This window comes from Perca flavescens, chromosome 4, assembly GCF_004354835.1.
Source record: "Perca flavescens isolate YP-PL-M2 chromosome 4, PFLA_1.0, whole genome shotgun sequence".
Taxonomy (NCBI): domain Eukaryota; kingdom Metazoa; phylum Chordata; class Actinopteri; order Perciformes; family Percidae; genus Perca; species Perca flavescens.
In genome coordinates, this window is record NC_041334.1 from 26,322,122 (window position 1) to 26,342,655 (window position 20,534).

The 20,534-nt window shown below is 38.9% G+C and overlaps 3 protein-coding genes across 9 annotated transcripts in view; 1 reads left to right on the forward strand and 2 right to left on the reverse strand.

Moving 5' to 3' along the window:
• Positions 1-118: 118 nt before the first annotated feature.
• LOC114553596 (activin receptor type-1B) lies at positions 119-9,469 on the reverse strand. Of its 2 annotated transcripts, none has more exons than XM_028574833.1 (9): positions 9,251-9,469; positions 6,498-6,743; positions 5,660-5,926; positions 5,289-5,519; positions 4,974-5,141; positions 4,148-4,304; positions 3,642-3,766; positions 3,388-3,518; positions 119-2,715 (listed from the first exon to the last, which is right to left on the reverse strand). In XM_028574833.1, exons 1-9 carry the CDS (start codon positions 9,315-9,317, stop codon positions 2,590-2,592), a joined length of 1,518 nt encoding a protein of 505 aa, XP_028430634.1. In that variant the 5' UTR covers positions 9,318-9,469; the 3' UTR covers positions 119-2,589. The 2 variants fall into 2 exon arrangements, with proteins under 2 accessions (XP_028430634.1, XP_028430633.1); XM_028574832.1 differs by having other exon boundaries at positions 6,489-6,743.
• Positions 8,815-20,534, forward strand: part of arhgef25b (Rho guanine nucleotide exchange factor (GEF) 25b) — a 30,356-nt gene continuing 18,636 nt past the window's right edge. For 2 of the 6 annotated variants that reach the window (XM_028574829.1, XM_028574831.1), the window contains exons 1-5: positions 8,815-9,484; positions 13,469-13,628; positions 13,773-13,997; positions 18,137-18,242; positions 20,033-20,156. In XM_028574829.1, the coding sequence (XP_028430630.1) occupies positions 20,063-20,156 (94 nt within the window). In that variant the 5' untranslated portion in view covers positions 8,815-9,484; positions 13,469-13,628; positions 13,773-13,997; positions 18,137-18,242; positions 20,033-20,062. Of the gene's footprint in view, positions 9,485-11,890; positions 12,065-13,468; positions 13,629-13,772; positions 13,998-16,350; positions 16,517-18,136; positions 18,243-19,656; positions 20,157-20,534 lie in introns of those variants that run through there. The other 4 variants (XM_028574826.1, XM_028574828.1, XM_028574827.1 and 1 more) reach the window with 4 other exon arrangements.
• Positions 10,191-13,979, reverse strand: ankrd33ab (ankyrin repeat domain 33Ab). Its single transcript, XM_028575071.1, has 5 exons — positions 13,719-13,979; positions 13,480-13,609; positions 13,120-13,260; positions 11,307-12,076; positions 10,191-10,208 (listed from the first exon to the last, which is right to left on the reverse strand). The coding sequence occupies exons 1-5, from the start codon at positions 13,977-13,979 to the stop codon at positions 10,191-10,193; spliced, it is 1,320 nt and encodes a 439-aa protein (XP_028430872.1).

The window sequence follows — 20,534 nt, forward strand, 5'->3', positions numbered from 1 at the left end:
TAAACAACACTGACTTATCACCTGGAACCAATGCCTGGAACCTACTATGGCGAGCTTTTTTTTAATACAAAGTTGGAGTTAGGCAAGAGGAAAGAACATAAAATAAATGGACACCACATTGGAAAACAATTGCATTTATTACTCTATATTAGAAGGTACATGATTGAAGTCCTGAAGTTTTTTTTTTACATAGATGCTGTTTCTTTGCCATGACCTGACAGAGACTTGGGAGTTGTCACAAACTGTAGAATAATACCTAATTTCTTTGACTCACACCCTCCTAATTATCCATGAGGATACTTTGAGCAAGGTATCAAAACCTTAAATACACTATGCATTTGTATACATTGTAAGGCAGATACAATTTGACAAGCATACCCCTTTAGTGTATAAATATGGTTGACACTACACTACCTATCAAACAGTAGAGCTCCACAGTCAAAAACAACAGCATCAAGTGCAGTCTTTTCGTTCTTACAAACATCCTGTTAGACTAATACAATACAGTGCAGTGAGCAAGTGATTTTAATTATTGGTCAAACACATTTGTGAGACAGCATTGAGACATTTTAGTAGTATTTAGTTTCAACATTCAACAGAAAAAGTCAGACTCTCTTTACAGTTTCCAGTTAAATTGTACTGCAACTGGTTGGCATGATTTGTATAAACATTCTCATTGTTGTTCTCATCAACAATTTGGTTTTAATGCTGCAATGTCAGTAGTAGTGCACATGTGGCCTTTCAGGCTTTTATATAGACTCACAGCATACAAATATAAATAGGGAAAGACTACACACAGACAGTACCTATTGAATTTGCATACAGCTAAAGACAAAAAAGTGCAGCTTTTTTCCTGAAAACAAATACAATGTAGACAGTGGTTTCTGACAATGTTAGCTTGATGGAAACAATCCACATACAATTTGCACATTAAGGAGGTAATGTATGGTGAACAAAAGGAGTTGTGAGGGGAAAACATTGATTAAGAATTAAATACTGCTCTGCAGTATTAGAGGGCTATTGGAGAAAGTCAGCATCATTAGTGTGTCTGACACATCCAGTAATGTCACTTCAGAGGTCAAATAGTACAGCAAGAGTCAAGACAGAAGTAATTTTCTTCCCACCAACCAAAAAGTTGATATAAAAGATTTAACCATCTAAAACATAACCTAAGTACCAACATACATTTATTTACACAAGTATCACCTTAAAAAGCTATTTTATGTGCAGTAGTTATACTTGGCCAGGGAAAATGCACCCTGAATGGAAAAGAACATTGGACATGCTTTGACAATATACAAAAATTAACATAAAAACAAACTATTATTCAGATTCCTGAAGTTAGTGTATTAAAAATAAAACATTTTTGCCCTGTATTTAAAGTACAGTGTAAATAGTATTGGCTGCTGCAAAGGGCAAAAGGTTTATCAGAATGTAGTGTATACCAGTTTATCTGAGGGGCTGGAGCAATGTTTACTCTCATGGCAGGTTATGGTCTACGGGTTGATCGAGAGACAATCAGATTGGAATACTACCATTTAAATATTATACATGTGTTTTCAGCAAGAAGTGTCCCAATCTGAAGCCAGCGAGTGTGTCAGCTAAAAAGATCAAGGAGAAAAAAATCAAGTCCCTGGCAGCTGTTGCTCTACATGTACTGTCCAAGTGAAATGCATTTTTGCTTAATTATCCTACATTTGTATTTAACATTGTTAAATAACATGCTTAACATGGTTCTAAACTGACAAAAAGGAAATAAGGAAAACCTGAGGTTTACAACAGCTTATGGAAGGGCTCCAGACAAGTGGTCCAAAGGTCAAATCATGTTTGGCAAGTTGCACTTGCGCTCCAGTGACTTCAAAGTCTTAAAACACCTTGTTGAAAGCAAATGGGCTGCATTTACACAAACTTCCTCAACTGCTTTGTACATGCTTACATGGTTATCTGCAGACAACTCAACAACACAGCTGTAGCAGAATCAGATGGATTATTGTCTTTGAAGGATTTCTAAGCAGTTTGTGATGTGCCTGTATGCTGTAGGTGAGACAGATAAACCTGCACAATAGCCACACAAGATCTAGTCATTTAAATGACAGAAAAAAGTAAGTTAAAAACATTCCTAACTCTTCCAGCTTGCCCCCTTTCAAAGACAAAAAGAGCAAAATGCTGTTTGTTAACTATTAAGTGACTGTGATCAAAGAGACTTTGAGGAAATATCAGCAACTGATTTTCAAAATGTTAAATGGTTAATTACATATCCTGTTATCGATTGCATACAAGTACACAGGAAATCCAAGGATCCTCAATAGTACAGAATATAGAAAGGAACAAAAAGGGCAGCAGTAGCTGAGGACAGGAAAGGTGTTCTTGGTAGTTTGGCTGGGTAAGCGAGGTAGGGTTTGTCAAAAATCAAGTGGCTTCAAAACTGGCAGGAATGTCTATGTAGTAATATTTTACAAAGTGCGAATCTCCATCATATTCTCTTACTCTGTGCGTTCTTTGTAGAAGGCCCCGCCACCTCCTCTCAGTGTCCTACAGTCTGGAAGTCGGCTCCTGCTCAGTGCTCTTTCTCAGCGCTCTGCTGACTGCTCAGACTTTAATGTCCTCTTGAATGCTGAGCTGGGAGAGGGTCTTCTTGATCCGCAGGGCCGTCAAGCGGGCAGCACCGTTAGCATACCAACACTCCCTCATGATTTTGCCCATAACCCGCAAGGCCTGGAACAGTAGTGGGGAAAAGCAAATAAGGATTAAGAGCTTACAATACAGTATGATTGATTATGATGATACAAATGTAGCTCAAGTAGTCAGTATGTATAGTGTTTGAAAGACCCTGTTCCTGTACAAGTATTGTGTTGCTAATGTCAATCCCCTAATTTGGCTTGAAAATATAAATAAAAACATAAAAATTGCATTACAAAAAGAGCTTTAATGGACAAATCAGTTTATTCCATCATTGGTTTTATTTTCGCAGCTTTGGCCGTCATTGCTGAGATCTGGAAAATCCGATTGGGCAAGAAAAATGTCAGACAATCTGACAAAGCCCAACAAATACTTGCGTTTTAAAGCTGATTATTGATATTCGCAAGTCTAACTTTTTTTTTGTTTACATAAGAAAATCACTTAAACATAAAGATTTCTACTGAGAAAGAATGTGACCAAGATATGTGAAATGAATGTAATAGATACCGATAATCTAGTAATACTGGCTGATGTTTCTGGCTCTAGTTGTAAAAAGGCCATCAGTTTAGCCTTATTAACTGAGAACAAGTGAACCCGAAATGTGCATCCCTCATGGCACAGGAAAACAGTCGATAGACAGTGTGACAAATATTTTTTGAGTAATAATTTTAACCATATATATTATATAAATATCGATCATTTTTATACCTCGTAGCTCTGCCACCAATTGGGGATGTTGGGTCGTATTTTTTGGTCACACACCAACTTTCTCATCTCCTCTATGGAAGGGTCAGAAGGTACCAGGTCATAGTAGGGCAGCTGGTACTCTTCATGGATACCTGATAACCCAGGACAATGTTATGTGGGGTTAGAGCAGTGCTGTGATCTCAGTTTTTAACATCAATAAAAAAATATCAAAGAACACAGGTTGAGTATCCAGAGTAAAAACAAAAGAGTCTGACCTCCACTATTACAGCGGCATGCAATCTCCCAGTAGACCAGCCCCAAAGCATAGATATCAGCACATTTGAATGAGTCAAAGTGTCTCATGTTGATAGTCTCATCCAGAACCTCTGGAGCCATATACCTGAGGGATGTAAAAACAATCCCAGTTAAAGGGTTTTCTGGGAAAGGTGTCAAAGATATCATACTATTTAACAATGTAATCATACTATTTAACAATGTTCTGTACATATACCATGTTACTTGCACTATTCATATTTGTTAATATCTGAACAACCTCACTGTTTAACTATGTTCTGTACATATATCATCCAACTGTTCATTCGTTGACGTTCATACTGTACATACCTGTACTGCAATCCCTACTGTCTACATTTTAATATATTCCCTGATGTACTTGCACTTCTGCTTAGATGCTTAACTGCATTTAATTAGCTCTGTACTTGTAACCTGCTTAATGGCAATCAAATTTAATCTGAACTTGAATCTGAATATCGACACAGACCTCTTGGTGCCCACCCTCTGATTGGGCGCAATATCGATGGTGTCTGTTGAAGAGTCATGACGGACAGCCAAGCCCAGGTCAGCGATGGCACAGGTGCAGTTCTTCTTCACGAGGATGTTCTTGGACTTCAGGTCTCTGTGCGCGATACCTGGCTTTCCTACCAAAACATAAATGTACACTTCAGACACTTTTCAATTCATATCTCTAAATTAGTTTTTGAACATGTCATTTTCAACTCTAAACTCTCTTTCGTGAAAAACTAGAAACTACACCTAGCTATGCAATTTTCCTTTTTGGGGCATCAGTTTGGTTGACAAAAATAGAAAACAGTCCTCTTTTTATGCAACAAAATGTCCTCAACTTTAATCTTCCATGACGGATAGTTAAGCAGAGGATTCAGTAGTGAACTGCTTTAAAAGATAACCAGTAGATTATGGATATAACCTCAGATGACTTAGACATGAGAGCACAAACTATTTCCCAGGGCCATACCAAAGGTACAAATTATATAACATTCAATTATTTACATTTAGAAATTAAGTGCAATCTCACCACACTGGATTCTCATTGTCTCTATTTTTCAACAGGTATACCATTTATTCATCTTTTTTCAATGCATAAGCCAACCTTGCAATTGTTTAAGTATTTAGACACCCCATCAATAATACAACAATGTCTTCAAGGACATCGTTTATTTATCCATTTCTATCTATTTGTCAGTTGAGAGGCCTTGTGCTAGTCTGTGGGGAGAAAACATAACAAACGTGTTTCAAATAAAAAAATAATTACAACCAGCACTAAAAGTGCTGAAAAGTGTTGCTGTTACCTTGTGTTCCTAGAATCTCCATGTGCAGATGTGCCAGGCCACTGGCAGCTGACAGTGCCAGTTTGATCATTCCTTCAGTAGTGACAGAGTAGCGATTCAGGTAGTCAAACAGAGAGCCATGCTCATGGTAGTCCGACACCAACCACAGCTGGGTCCAAGTGCCATTGTCTGGGCAGGAGACAGAAATATAGAGATACACAAGAAATGTTATTACTTGATGATGACGAATTATTACACAACAAACAAATCACACACATCAATAACCCTAATCTGCAAATTATTCATCCATTCTTCAACATGTTGTGATGTCACAACCTTTGTTGTCAGCAGCTATAAAGCCCAGGATATTTTCATGGCGGAGCATTATGGTCTGATAGATTTCAGCCTCACGGAACCAGGAGCGCTCCTCTCTGGATGAGAAGATCTTCACCGCCACATCACCGCCCCTCCAACGTCCTCGCCACACCTCCCCGAAACGCCCTTTACCAATGATCTCTTGGAGGACAATTGTTCGCGCCACGGTTCGCTGGACAAACAGAGGCAGACCTGCTTAGAAAAGATGAGAACAGTTATCAGCAGTTTTCTGATATTAATTTGATTTAAAAAAAAAAAAAAAAAAAGTCAAACCAGTGTAAACTACAACATGGGGGCTGGTCTGCAGCTAAATTATCACGTTGTGCACTGACCGGAGCCTGAACCAGACGAGGACAGATCGTATATAAGGTCCTGCAGGGTCCTGTCTTTGGCCATGTAGAGGTGGTCACAGGAGGGGTCCTCCACTTCCAATCGCTGCCTGTGGCTGTAGGCCCGCTGGTGGTACTGATACATGAACATACACATCAGCAGCAGCAGACACAGCAGGAACACTGGCCCTGCAATCACAGCGACTAGTTCCACCAGCACCCATGTCCCACCAGGGCCATAGCCTCCCCCGAGTCCTGACTGAGTTGTGACTAAAAAGAGAACAGTAAAGAATTAAAAGGCAACATCCGGCACATATAAGCAGATTCCCTGATATGAACTGCTTTGTGTCCATGAGGGACAAGAGTATAAAGTATAAAGCTTTTGGCTAAGCAGACAATTAGTCAACATTTGACTCTTGCATTAACTTCTTTTGATTATTCCCAGTTATTTAAGAAAGAAATTGTCAATTCTCTACACTAAAAAGGCTTTTAGTGTTTTACTTTTCCCTCTTGACCATTTTCATATAACCATTTTAATGAAGATATCCACGCTATGTATGTGAACCTTCTCTCCACATACTCTCTGCAAAATATTTTTGGACACTGTCCAAAATACCATAGGAAACATATCTTCCCAGGAACCATGAGTCACAAAACTGTGTAGAAATAGGAAACATGTTTTTGCCTGGGGTTTGCTGTAAGGAGCGGATGTTAGATGGGTGGTACACTACTCCAGGTAAAGACACACCTTTTTTAAAGGTCACCGTCAGACACTTGGTGATAGCAGCACTAAATGTACCAATTGTACTGTGTATGCTGTGTGATACTTCACCTTTCTCACCTGAGGGTACTTTGAGGTCAATGCTGTTGCAGTAGTCTGTGTAGCAGCAGTGGGTATTGAGCAAGCCCTCTGCACTGAGGCAGTAGAACGGTTGTCCGGGGGGCACAAGATTGTCCCGTGTGATGCAGATACGGATGTGCTGCTCTTGGCCATCAATTAAGGAAGTGGAGGCCTTGCAGGCTCCATCGGTCTCACACTGGTAGCCAGTCTTCTCGCACTGGGCAGTGGTGCAGTTACACCACAGAGCTGCAGGGATGGAGAGGGCAGAAAGAAGCAACACAGTGTGAAACAAAATAGTTTGCAGAATTACAAAATACTGGACTTTACAAAACGTATCATCATCATTGCTCATCAAATGTATGAGCAAAATACTTTATTTTCTTCTCAGTTGTGCCGGAACTTACAGTACACATCATGTGCAGTAGAGGGCAATACCAGCCAACAGTAACAGCATACATAACATTATAAGCTATGGACTTACAAAAAATTAGGGGTCTAAATCACAAGTTTTATCATGATACAATATTATATTGGTTCTTTGGACAACAATACGATATTTGCTGATATCACAAAGTCTGCTATGATACGATTTTGATTTGATCCAATTTAGGGACCTGCAATCGACATGAGACAATATCATATGCCCATTTAACACAATCACAAAAAGCAACTAAAAAGCCATTTAAATACAAAACAAACCATTTTTTTAAATAAAAATAATTAATATAGTGGAAATTTCAAAATAAGAGTGCATCTTAATAATGATATGTACCCTTTGCTGGGTGTCATCCACTCTCTCTCACCCCTTTCATGTCATGTGAATAAAAAACATTTATAAAAAAAAAAAAAAATCGACATTTTCGCTTTGCAGTTCACAGTGATGATATTGGATTTTTGATCATCGATTGTTACACCCCTACAACTAATATGCAACATATCCTTACATGAAGCCCCAAAACATAAAGGACAATAACTAGTAATACTTTGTCAGTGATGAACTTCTATTGTGGTTTCTTTGGCATGTGGCATCTCACTTTTTGGTCGCTAAAGATGATCTCAATATAATTAGTTTGGTTTGTGGGAGACCCGCTTGAGGCAGCTACACGACAAGGTTAGAGAGTAAAACAATTATGCAGCAGCGCCCCTTAAATATTCCAAGTACTAAAGGAACATTTTCAGATGAGTGACGTATTGCAAAGATTATTAAGACACAAAAATTATGTCACATTCCAGTTCTTCTGAAAAAGCCCCCATTGAATTCTCATTAGAAAACAACCTTGCTAGAGAGCCTGTGTGCTGGATGTATTTGTTAGAAAACCCACACACATGCACCTGAACTTCAGTGCCATCTACATCAAATGAAGGGAAATGTAGAGATAATGTGCTTTGTGGTGCTGACTCATACAATGCCAACACCTACATGACAGATGCTGGTGGTCAAATACGAAAAACAAAACAACCAGATAAGAAGTCTAATCCACATTGAGCTGAATGTTTTAAAAACACCTTTAGAGAAGAAATACAGCCAAGATACTGACCACTACAGTATAATTTGGGATAAAAAAAAAAAAAAGGCAATAGTAAAAAGGTGTTTTCTGAATGTTTACCTTTAAAACAAAACCATTTCAGTGGTTAAAATATAGTACATCACAATTTAAAAACGTGTTTCCTTGTAAAGTACACAACAGTTCATATCACCACTGGAATTCAGCTGTTTGAGCAGAAGGTGATCTTTTTCTGTTTTCAACCAAAACACAACCAGATGAGATGTTTTAACAACTCAAGTAACAACTTTATGTTCCATACTTTTTGAAGACAATAGTCACACAGTGCACTGTGTTGGGATTCAAAGGAGTGTGCTGTATAGTTAAGATGTGTTCCTACTAGCACTTATTCACAGGTTGTATTGACAGAAAAAAAGGAAAAGGAACAGTTTCCACATTTCTCAACATAACTTTGTCCTATGGGGGATTTGATGATGTATACCATTTATACTGTGGCAACTATTCCTTAAATATATTTGTCCTTAAATATAGTTTTTTGTTGGTTGGATCAACTACAACACTATTATTACACAATATTAAACATCTATGTAATATCTATCTTTTTAGCAACAATCATCTCCATATATGTGCCTGGATGCTATAGATATGAGATTACTAATGTCTGTAATTTGAGTACATCCATTGTAGATACATTAACATTTGAGCACTCTGCAATCTTAACACACACACACACACACACACACACACACACACACACACACACATCATAATAGCCTCATGGCATAATTATCTAAATAGCTACATGTCAAGTGTATGTGGATATCATTACTGTGACACAAATAGGTAATTAAACGTTTACAAAATATTAGGGACACATTGTACAGAGCGGTGACAACCGTCTCTATAGTTGTGCAAGTTGAATAACCATGACTACAAAAAGCTGAAGCTTAGCTAGCTAGTCAAACTATGTTGTTTACAGCTAAATAATTCACTGAGCTACTTCAGACCAGCCTATCTAGCTCCGACAGCGATAGGAAGACGGTGAGAAGTCGTGTTGTTACATTTACATGAAATGTATTTAAATAATTGCCAGGTTTGTACACATGAAGTCGGATTTAATGTCTATTTGTCAATTCAATGTGTCGTCCTTGGCTAGGGGCTAGCTAACGTCAGCTAACAGCTAGCTAACTCCACACTTTCGCCTTGATGACGGCAGCAGCTTATGAACAAAACAAACAAGTCACTCACCCTCGCAGTTTCTGTACAGGACGGCCTGAACAACCAAGGCAGCTAACGAAATCCGTAGGTTAGCCATGATCAATAAATTCCCGGTTCATCGCATTAAGACATTTAGTTAGCTAGCTAACGTAAGAGGTGGCGAGGCGTGATGATGACAGCTAACCAGGCTGTCAGTGAACAGTTTACTAACATTCTCCACCAGCAGGCAGCAGCATTGACAGCCACAGACTGCGGATTAAAGAGGTGAGTAATCATCTATCTATCTATCTATCTATCTATCTATCTATCTATCTATCTATCTATCTATCTATCTATCTATCTATCTATCTATCTATCTATCATTTGGTCATCCATACATGTAGGTTAAAGGTCAACATCATGAGGATGTACTGGATGTAGCAGACATTGAGAGATAGATATGCAACACAATACAGACCAGTATACATGCAGTGGTGCTCATAAGTTTATGAACCCATGCTAAAGTTGACTAAAAATAGGAATAGGGTTCATAAAGTTATGAGCACCACTTGTACATACAAGGGCGTAACTTTGGGTTCAACATTGGGGGTTGAGATCTCCAACTGTCTAGGGAAGTCTGAAAAAAGCAAGAAAAACGTTTTTAAAAAGCGGCAAAAACATTGAAATGGAACAAAAACTTAAGAAAAAGTCCAGTTTTGATCCATACGTTACGCCTGTGCATACATATCAGGTCAAAAAGGTCTCTCACAAATGGCCTTTTGTCAACACCAAGTCCTAGCTAACTTTCCTTGTCATTAGGCTGTAAGATCATCCCCAAATTTATTAGATGAATGGAGGAAAGGCTGTTTCTGCAAATTTGATGCATCATACTCTATGACAGGGGATTGTTGTCTTCAGTTATGGTCTTTGGTCTGAACTGCCTTCAGCCTTTGAACATTAATTCTGCAATCTCCAATTTATTTTTGGTCAATCAGGGCAGCAGAACAAACTGAAAATACAACATGGACATACAGGTATTATCACCTTATAAAGTTTATTAGCATTCATGGGAAAATCCAACATTCACTTTTCTTTCAGCTCTGGTTTGTTCTCCACAAAGCCCTGAGAAATATATCTGGCTCTTTAGCTGTTAAATGTTATACGTGCTGAATTTGGTGGTAACTCCTTGTGGGTTCATCACATAACATCATTCAATCCATTGTTAATATAAAAATATTGACTAGTGCAACACCAATGAATAAATAAATTGATTGAATTGAAACCTTCACTGTCCTATATTTATTTGTAATTTATAATTAGAGTTAATAAAATCAGGATATATATGAATATGTTATCAGCAGAAAATGGCAATATAAACTAGAATTACCTTTAATAAACACATTGTGATGCATGTTTGCCATACTGTATGGTATTTACAATTGGTTTTTGGCTAGCTATTTACAAAAATACACAACACATAAAACAATATTACATAACAACACAAATGAGCTATGACGTAGCTATGTGTTTCTATATTTACATACAACAGATATGCAGGTACTATACAGTTTGTGCCTGAATGCCTGGTCTTTATGTGAATGATGAGGTAGATCCCAGAAATGATTTAGCACCTGTGAAACTGAATCAGTAAATATGTTTTTTATGCATTGTATCATAATCATAAAAAAGCCTTTTTTAAATACAAAAATGGGATTTTATACATTTTGTATATATTTATGGAAAAATAAACTTTGTTTCTATCCTAACTCAAAATATACTTGTCTCAACACAAATTAGAGGCTAAAAGCTTCAAACTCCTCCCAAAGAGGCTCTGCAGTGCTCGTTTGAAGTCCTCTGTCGTTCAATTTTAGGAAGAAAAGAAATCTCTCTTACCTATTTCCCCTTTAGGGCATAGGTTCTATATTTGTTGAATATTTCCAAGATATTTGGTTTGGAAGTTTCAAGCCCTGAGTTGTACACGAAAAGCATTTTGTTTTAAAAAGGGATGATTCGTACAGCAGAACACCCCTTTTTTTTCAAATTCTCAGTTTTTGGCCTTCTTGTCTTTTTCTTTACTTTTCTCCTTTTTCTCTTTTTCTTTCTCAGCTTTCTTTTTCTCCTTCTTTTTGTCATCCTTGATCTCCTTGTATCTCCATTTGGGTGGTTCCAGGAAACCCTTTTCCTTCTTCTTCTTCTTCTTTTCTTTCTTTGGCGTTGCATCTGAAGGCCTGCTGATGTCGATCTTGGGGATGCAGCCAGAGGGGAATATGCTGTTCCTTCTCGCCATACTGCGTGGAATGAATGCAGTAGTAACTTTAGTGGAAGCCAATGAGAGGATGCTGCCTCGCCGCCCAGTCTCCACACAGCACGTTGTAGAGATTGACTCTGCAGAGTGAACTGTGAGATTGATGTTTGATACTGAGCCGTTGCTGTGACACACTGAGCTCTCTTCTAATTCCTTATCTGTGTGTTTCTTCATCAGCTCTGGCACAGCCATGCGCCTCTTCCCCACTTCAGGAGGGCTTGTAGGGCAGAGTGGACGGCATCCAGTTGAAATGAGGGGACTGTGGACACTGGTGGTCATGCGCACCATGTGGTCCAAGGCTCCGTTGTCCTCGGGGTCATGAGGAAATCTGAATCCGAATCTGTTTTTGATCCGCTGGGTGATTTTTTCTGTGGTGCTTTTCCCAGCTGTGGCCTTGGCTACCCTCTCCTTGAGCTCAGGCCACTCAGGGATATAACTCTCACAGAACTGCACAGCTTTTGGCCGCTTATTAAGGCGGCGGAGATGACAAAGGGTCTCATAGCGACCTGTTTTCAGCGCCCAGTCCCGAGCACATTTTCCTTTTGTGGAGTCTACTGCATGTAAGTCAGCCCCTGGAAATAAAGATGGTAGAGCAAAGAAATCATAAGAACATCTATGATGCAGATCATATCGTCCAGTGCTAGCTGCAATGCAGAGCTGTACGATTATTCTATCAATCAAAACAAGCAAATGGAGGACATCACTGTGGGCTCTGAGAAATTGTGAATGTAATTTTTTTCCTGTGCTTTTAAACATTTCACGGACTAAAGGATTGACCAACTAACAGAGAAAAAAATATATACATTCAATCAAGAAAATAATCATTATTTGCAGCCCCACTGCAATGTTAAACAAAGATTTATGACTAGCAGAGATTTTAGATTGGAAACATGTGCAGTCTTCAAATAACTCTGCAAGTGGCTAATCTACAACCAGCCTGCAATACTACTAAGTCGAGGTTACTGGAGGGTGTGTTAAGATGCAATAATGTCCTCAGAATGATCCCTTTAACCGGTACGGCGTTACTGGCACACTCACTCGCGAAAGGAGTTAGCTGACTTCAAATATGGACAGATAAACTGTGGGCTCAGCTATTCTAATCACCAGTGCTGTAACTGTTTATTTAGAGCTGTAAGAGTCCTGGTTAATGAGCTACTGTCAGGTGTGTTTAAAAAAGATCTGATAATATCAGAGAACAGTAGCTCCTGTATGAGTGCAACATTGTCAAAAGTCAAAGGTTGTTTGGTGGATGAAGACAATACAAAAAATTGTGTTTGTAAAAGTTGGGCCTTTGAATGCCTGGAGACTTGAGAGTTCAGTCAACTGAATATTATTGTATATGTCTATGTAAATATGCAATAGGTTTGAGAGTGTTGTAACATATAAATATATGAATATATAAACATTTAATATATAAACTAATATATAACCAATATAAAATTACCTCTTCAGGTCTCATTTTTGTGATATATTAGAATGATGCCAGCAAGGTCATAATATATAATTTTCCAGAAAGTGCATACATTATGCAATAATGACTAAGACTAATAACAATAAATGAAATAAATAAAAAAATAAAAAATCAAGCAAACAAACACTAAAAAAAACAACATACCAGCCATAACAAGGGCAGCCACGACGTCATTGCGGCCGGTCATAGCAGCTTTGATGAGGGCTGTAAAACCTCGACAATCCTTTATTTCAGTGTCTATACCAGGATAGTAGTTTAGGAGATACATGACTGTGTTGATATGACCTGCAGATAAAAACAGAGATGAGCAGTGCGTCAGAAAATGTAACATTTGAAAGCCGGCTGTTTGGATCAAAATTTTCAGTCTATATAAGTCACATCGTACTGTATATGATATTTGCTACTGTCTGTTTACACCATAATTGTGTTGTAGTTTACTGTTTTATCCTCTGAACTTGATCTTTGTTTTGTTTTGGCAATGTTTGTTGTGTAGGTACGACTTACCTGCTTGGGATGCAATCATCAGAGCAGTGTTGCCGTCATTGTCCTGATGATTTATGTCTATAAAGGGACAGGTGTGAAGCCCATATACAATGTCCACGAAACCTTTGCAGCAAGCCACCATCAAGCCATTCTGTTGGTAATAGTCAACGGTAAGGATCAATGACCATGGGAGTGTTTTAGACATTATGAGCTATGATTTACATGTGCTGAATTATCACCATTATGAATGAAACTCTCACCCAGCCATTGATGTCCAGCTCTGTGACCTCCTCTTTTGTAACCCCTCTCTCCAGAACTTTCCGCAGAGCGACGGATTCATTACGAGCACATGCTCGATACAGTGTTAATGCTGCATGCCCGTCTGTTATCTCCGGCGTGTAGTCTGGAAGCACCGAGTCATCAGAGAGGATGCTGTCTGAATCGGACTCGTCCCCCGACAGAGACATGTCGTCCTCATCAGGGCCTGAGCCCAGGTGTGGGTCCTTCGCTGCAGTGGCCATCTTTCAACGGTAGAACAGGTGATACGGTGCTGTGTCCTTTGGCTACATCTACAAGAAAATCCAAAATAGAACCTAGTCGTCAGAAACTACTGGATGTTGTCTATAGCAACACAGGTGCAATCATGTGTGCTCTAGAGATGGAAACTCAGAAAGGATGAATTTGTTTCCTCCCTGGAAAGCTCTCTGTAATTAACGTAATGCCAAGTTAAAATCATCTCTTCAAGGCTGTTCACAACATGACAAGATGCTGTATATAAAAGGCTTCAGATCTGCCACGCTGAAAGAGCAAAAGTTTGCTTATTGCCAGATTGACAAAGTGAAAACATGAGTCTGTCACTCAGGCATTATGAGTGTGTTATCTGTGAGTCATGGAGTGGGTGTGGTTGTATGAGCTCAGTGTGCCTTTACTGTTGAGTAACTGGATCAGCATCTGAAAGCCCTGCTAAACTAACAGGAGGGCTAAATGAGGAACAACCCACCTCAGAATAACCTCAGTCACACATGCTTTGGCTCTATTACTGCTTTGTGAAGCCAACATGACTATTTCAACAAATGTATACTGAAATGTAGCATGTATTTAATCACATGCACATGTTTACACTTATACTCAAGTGTTCCTAACACTGAAATCAAAGCAACAGAATTGCAATTTGGGAATATTCAAAATGTCTAAAGTGGATCACAGGCAGTGGTTTTCCAGTTATTTTCATAGCACAAGAAAGCACTTCTCCTGCTAAATTTTTTATGTCACAGACCAATGTGCAACCAAAGTTCTTGAAACCAAAGTAAAGAAGGGAAAACTCACAGGCAGAGCTTTAGCATCCTTCATCAGTACAGAATGTAAGAACTATCACTTTGATCAAACTAACTGATGTATCAACACAAATTATACACACTCACCATAAAGTGTAATCAATCAGCTGTAAATGTAGATGTATCCACATATGTCACAGCTCTGGACTTCTTGTTGGATGACTTCTGACTTCCTCCAACACTCCTGCTGTATTTTCAGAGCAGCCGACAGATCACAGTTTCCTCCTGGGCCTGTAAATAGAGGGACTTTACCCATTTCCATCCCACATATTGTCGCAATGTTATAAAACTGAGAGGAGGAGTCTTTGCAGCTTCTCAGCTCCTGTCCTTAGCTCATCCTACTTACACCAGCTTATGGAAAGGGTTACCAGCGTTGCCCCTACTACGTGCTTATACTTGTTTGTTTTTTATCTGGCTAGACTAAGGAGAGTTTCTTGAAGTTAGATGCCATTTTTCCTCTCTTTTTGTCTTAATTTTGATACCCTTTTTGAAAAATCACAGGTACATTTGATGAAAGGGAACAAATCAAGATGGGAAACTCAAAAAACAAATGAGAACATAAACAGAAGAACATGGATAGAAAACTTGAATAACAATCACACGTCATCTTCTATGAAATATGAATAAATATGAATTTATGCTAAAAATCCCCTATCAAAGCACATACACCACATACAGTGTTTTGTATTCCGTCCCTAAATAAGTAATTAATCCAATTGTAAATGTCTTAAATGTCGACTGTAAGCTGCTTAAGCCAGAGGAATATAATGAATAGTTAAGACTGACTAACGGATGATCAAATCCCATCAGGGGTGACCGACCTGCTCTGAACAGATGGGACAGATTCCAGACTCAATAGTTAAAATGGCAACAAAAGTCATTTCACAGAACAGCAGTGGCATTCGGCTTGAGGCTGAGTGATGTTTCTCAGATTTACCACAGGATGGGGATCTCTCACCCAGTTCACAGGCTCTAATCTCAGACTTTATAATTTGGTCATAACAGAGTGAAACTGATGAGCCGTTATACATGTGTCCTAAATATTAGGAATGTTCAAACTGCATAAACATAATTTAAATCTGAAATGCATCTACGCTATATAAAGTGAATTCTCAGAGGATTTGAATATATTTTTGGTCTTACTGCAGGACTTGTAGTGCAGAGTGTAGAAACTGGAATAACAGCTGTAAATTAATGAAACAGGAATAATAAAAATAAAACAAGGGAATCATATAGGCAGTATGATCTACTCAATAACAATAATGAAGCACTTTAAGTTTTTCTGAAGATATTTGAGTTAGTTAACACTCCTGCTTTGGGAATGATCACAGGCTGAAATTGTGGGACCTGTGGGACGTGGCTGGACCTGCCTAGACAGATTGCCCCATCTCTTATCCCACTATAATTGAGCAGTTGTCCTCATCTGCCTGGAGGAGAAAAATACCTGAAGCAAAGCATAGATTGTCTACTTTTATCCTTGTGTTGGACGTCAGGCAGAACGACTTCTTCTGAAGCTTTTCAACTTGTTTTCTGTCTTTTGATTAAATGAAAATCAAAGGAACGGGCATGGATGCTTAAATGAGGGGAGAAGACTACATTTGAAAATATTTAGGTGAACAGAAAGGACGCCACATTCGGAAAAACGGAAGAGAAAGCGATGCAAAATGAAGACTGGCAAAGTGCATAGGAGGACTGAACAACTTCTAGGATACAGGGTTGATAAAGTGAGTGTCTTTGGTACAAGTGAGGTGATGGAAATAACAAATCTCAATGCTAAAAGCTAGCATATATCAACTTGGGCTCCTCTTTATTATTCACATACATGCTGTAATTGTGTGAAATGTAATGGAGTAAGTAGAAGAACACACCTGAAAGTAAGAAGATTCTGTATGCTTTTGTTTATGTCAGATCTTAAGCTTGCTTTAGTCAAATATTTCCCTCTATACAGTTTAATAAAGTGTAGGTCTTTTTTATTGACAATATTCTTTCATGTAAAACTGTAATAGTGCTCTTGTCATGTGCTGACACAATTTTGCTACTGTTTATGTGGCCAAAGTGCCATTTAATTGGTGTGAATACATGAAATTTACTCGTACTTTCAAACTTAAGTATAAAAGCAAGTTATCAAATTTCTTAAAGCTAAGAATCACTTTCACTCTCCCAGTTGTTTAAGACAGACAGCTCCAGAGGGCTCTCAAGTGGTTAGGAGTTGCCAGTTGGGGCTTGAGATAGCATTGAGGAGACAGAGACATACGGCAATCTTTCAGTAGAGGAAGAATGTTTTTGAAATGTTTGACGACGAGCAGTTAATCATTCGGTATCATTTGGACAGAGCAGGCATACAATATCTTACAATCTAGGCTATAGGCAGGTCAGTAAACAGCACACCGGTTTGAAATTTGTAATTAAGACATGGTGGAGAACGGGTTTATCTTTCATTTCCAATGTGTATATCATAATGTATTCTTTTGAAAAATCATTACTGTCAAATGTGTGTTAAATGTAAACTCCTCTTAGGAATTTCACCATTTAATGTGAATTTATTTGAGAATATTCTTAAATAAGGAAATCTATCTAGTGATTGATCCATGCTTATGTTGTCATCCAAAATCCCATTTGTGGTACAGCAAAGTGTCCCGAATCATCGCTAAGACTGACACTTAAGATATAGTCCTACACTTCACTTAAATTACGACTGAGATGCTTGATAACTAACTTTAAAGCGCAGCTTTGAGCCAAGAATTTTTTTTGTCTTAAGTCAATTCCTAGCAGTGTTCTTGCGAGTAATTCTCAGAGGCTTGTTAAATACGGGCCCTGGTTTTTAAGTATTTTATAGATTACAAGTCACTTTTAAAATGGAGTTAGCTTTCAGACAGAATCAGACTTATTTGGCTGTGGATTTCATGTTGTCCTGTACTCTCCCCATCAGTTTAGTCCTCTCAGGGAAATTCCTCAGATAAGATTAGAAACCACTTAAGCTGATGCAGAAGTAGGAAAGAGAGAGGGGTGGAGAGAGAGGTGAAATAGAGTGGAAAAGTGGTATAATTAGCTCAATCACTCTTTCTGTTCTGTTACGCCTATAGTCTTTTAACTAATACTTGACATAGGGTTGGCTAATCTATTGGTTACCTATAAAATGTAGAATTGATTTTTTTAAATTCTTTGGATTACTTAAGAAGCACTACTGTACACAGACTGGTCCCTCTTTATATTTCTGAACTTTTGTATCCCCTGGCCACGGTGAGATCACTGAGGTCTACTGACCCAGGCTTTTGGCTGTCCCGAAATCTAGGCTTAATGGCTTTGCTTTAACTTTAACTTGTTTAATCTGTCTTTTGTGTAAGGTTTCACACACCAGCCCGGAGAAACTGTTATCGGATGAAAACAATCAGGACATCCAGACGCAATTCAAGTGTGCCAGGAAGTCCAGTGTGGCTGCAGGATGCAAAGGTAACCATGGCTCTATCTGCTGTACTCATGTCTTCAGTGACTTTGAAGAAATATGGTTGTTTACTGTTGTGTGCACCTCTTATATCACCCATAGTGTGGAGCTATCTGATGAAAAGGAAGAGCAGCGTTACCATCAGACTTTGAAAATGTTTCACTTTGCACACAAAACATCATAGATACCATTTCTGATTTTAAATACTAAATGCAACAACAAACAAAAAGCACACACTACTTTATCCTGATGATTAAATATTGGCTAATTAGTAGTGTGCATGCACATATACACAAGCATTCAGATAAAATAATCCTACATTGTGGAGAGATCAGTGCTTTACAGCTCACATGGATCATGTGTCAGCACAGTTTTTAAAGGCTTAACTCGACGGCCAAAAGAGCAAGAGCATTTTGATATTTTTATAGCTGTAATCTGTCCTCAGCGGATTGAGATTCCAGGGTTGTGTTGGTCTAGTGACGCGAATGTGTGCTTATCTCTGTGTGTGTGCGCGTGTGCGTGCATGCGTGCGTGCGTGTGTCAAGTTGTCTAAAATATGTGTAAGACACAGCAGCTGTGTTAGAGACAGATTCTTCTCTTCCTGTCTTTTTTTCTTCTTCACTGACTTTATCCATGTTTGGGTTTGTATGAGTTTATGCATAAATCTCCTTGAATCACACTGCCGGCTGCCACGAGCCTGGACAGCTGCGCTCAGAAGATCATCTAGTCGTGAATGCTTAATCTTGGCTTTGAGATTAAATTGGTCTGCCTCCATCCTGCCAGCTCAGTTTGCTGTGTGTGGGATATTTCCACATGTTGGTTTTTCCACAGCAGTGGAAATGCTTTGGTACCTGTGGTGACAAAAGAGACTGCCTTATTGATTAGGAGGGGAGTTTTTTTTACCTGTTCTAAAATAACATATATGATTTTTGAATTTTCTCTAAAACTACAGTATGTCTGGGTAACCCTTCAGTACAATTTGCATTTGTTAATTTGTTGTTGGTGGCTAGCTCAAATAAAAAGGGATTATCCAGTGTATCACAAGCAAAAAAGAAAGATTAAGAAGAAAAACTAACTGCTTGCTGCAGATGTTTGCACATCTGCAGCAGGCATGTACAGTGTGTAAATGCATGCAATAACATTTCATTTAAATTTGTTGTTGTCTTTGTTGTATGGGCGAAGAGAAAGTCAAACCGTTTGCTTATTTCATATGAAAAAGCCATGTTTGTCAGTGTACTAAAGGTCCCACAGCCACAGAGCAAACACTGAGAAGAGAAGCTGATGAGGGAGGTGTGAGGAGAGAGGGGAGAGGGAGCAGAAAGGGAGTGGAGAGGAATTAGAGGAGGTGGGACTGGGAAACAGATGCTGGCATAGCAGTGCAGCATGTTAGCCACCACCCCCTCCCTCATCACAGCCCCTCCCATTCCCTGCCTCTCTATCGCTCCCTCACTTATTTTTGGTCCATCTCATAGTCTTTGGCCACTATCTGACCACACAGAGAGGCTTGAGAGTGGAGGAGTGCTGTCTCTTTGGTGTTTTTTTGCTGTTATTCTTCAAATCATGGGATAGAAACAGAATTTTTTTGTCTTGTCTCAGGGGTATCTATGCAGATTTGGACTATGACTGAGGAGCGCTCTGTACACTTTTTCTCCCATCTCCTCCTTGTATTACCGAAGGAATAGTGTGTGTGTGTGTGTGTGTGTGCGTTTGTGTGTTTGTGTGTGTGTGTGTGTGTGTGTGTGTGTGTGTGTGTGTGTGTGTGTGTATGTCCCTCCAGCATGATGTCTGCTTCTGATAGTCTTGAGTCTAGCAGCAGGAGTGGATCATCATGAGAGGGGGTCACCACCAGCGAGGGTGTGGGTGTCAGCACCTGTTCAGAAAACTGCTCAGCAAATGTGGCTGCTGCTTTGTTCAACTTAGAGGTACGTAGATGCTGTAGTTGGTCTTTGACTATGGAGTGACGTTTTTACTTATATGAAACAGCTATTTTAATTGCTTGTATACAAAGTTTTGTCCTGTAGGAGATGCACTTGGATGTTACTTATATGTCATACATCAATCTGCATGACTGGAAATAATTACTCCCCATCCCCTGAGACCACAATAGAAATAAGCCATACATAGCAGGGCTTTATTGTGTTATCCTGACTGTTCCCTTTTATGTAAGCACTCTGCCCTAATTGTGGTAAAGCAAGAGTTTCTTCTTTTATTATCAACTGATTGGAGGTTGAAGGGAAATAAGAAAGCCTTATATTTGTTGTTACACTCTTTTTAAAATTATTTAATCAACAATATTGTTA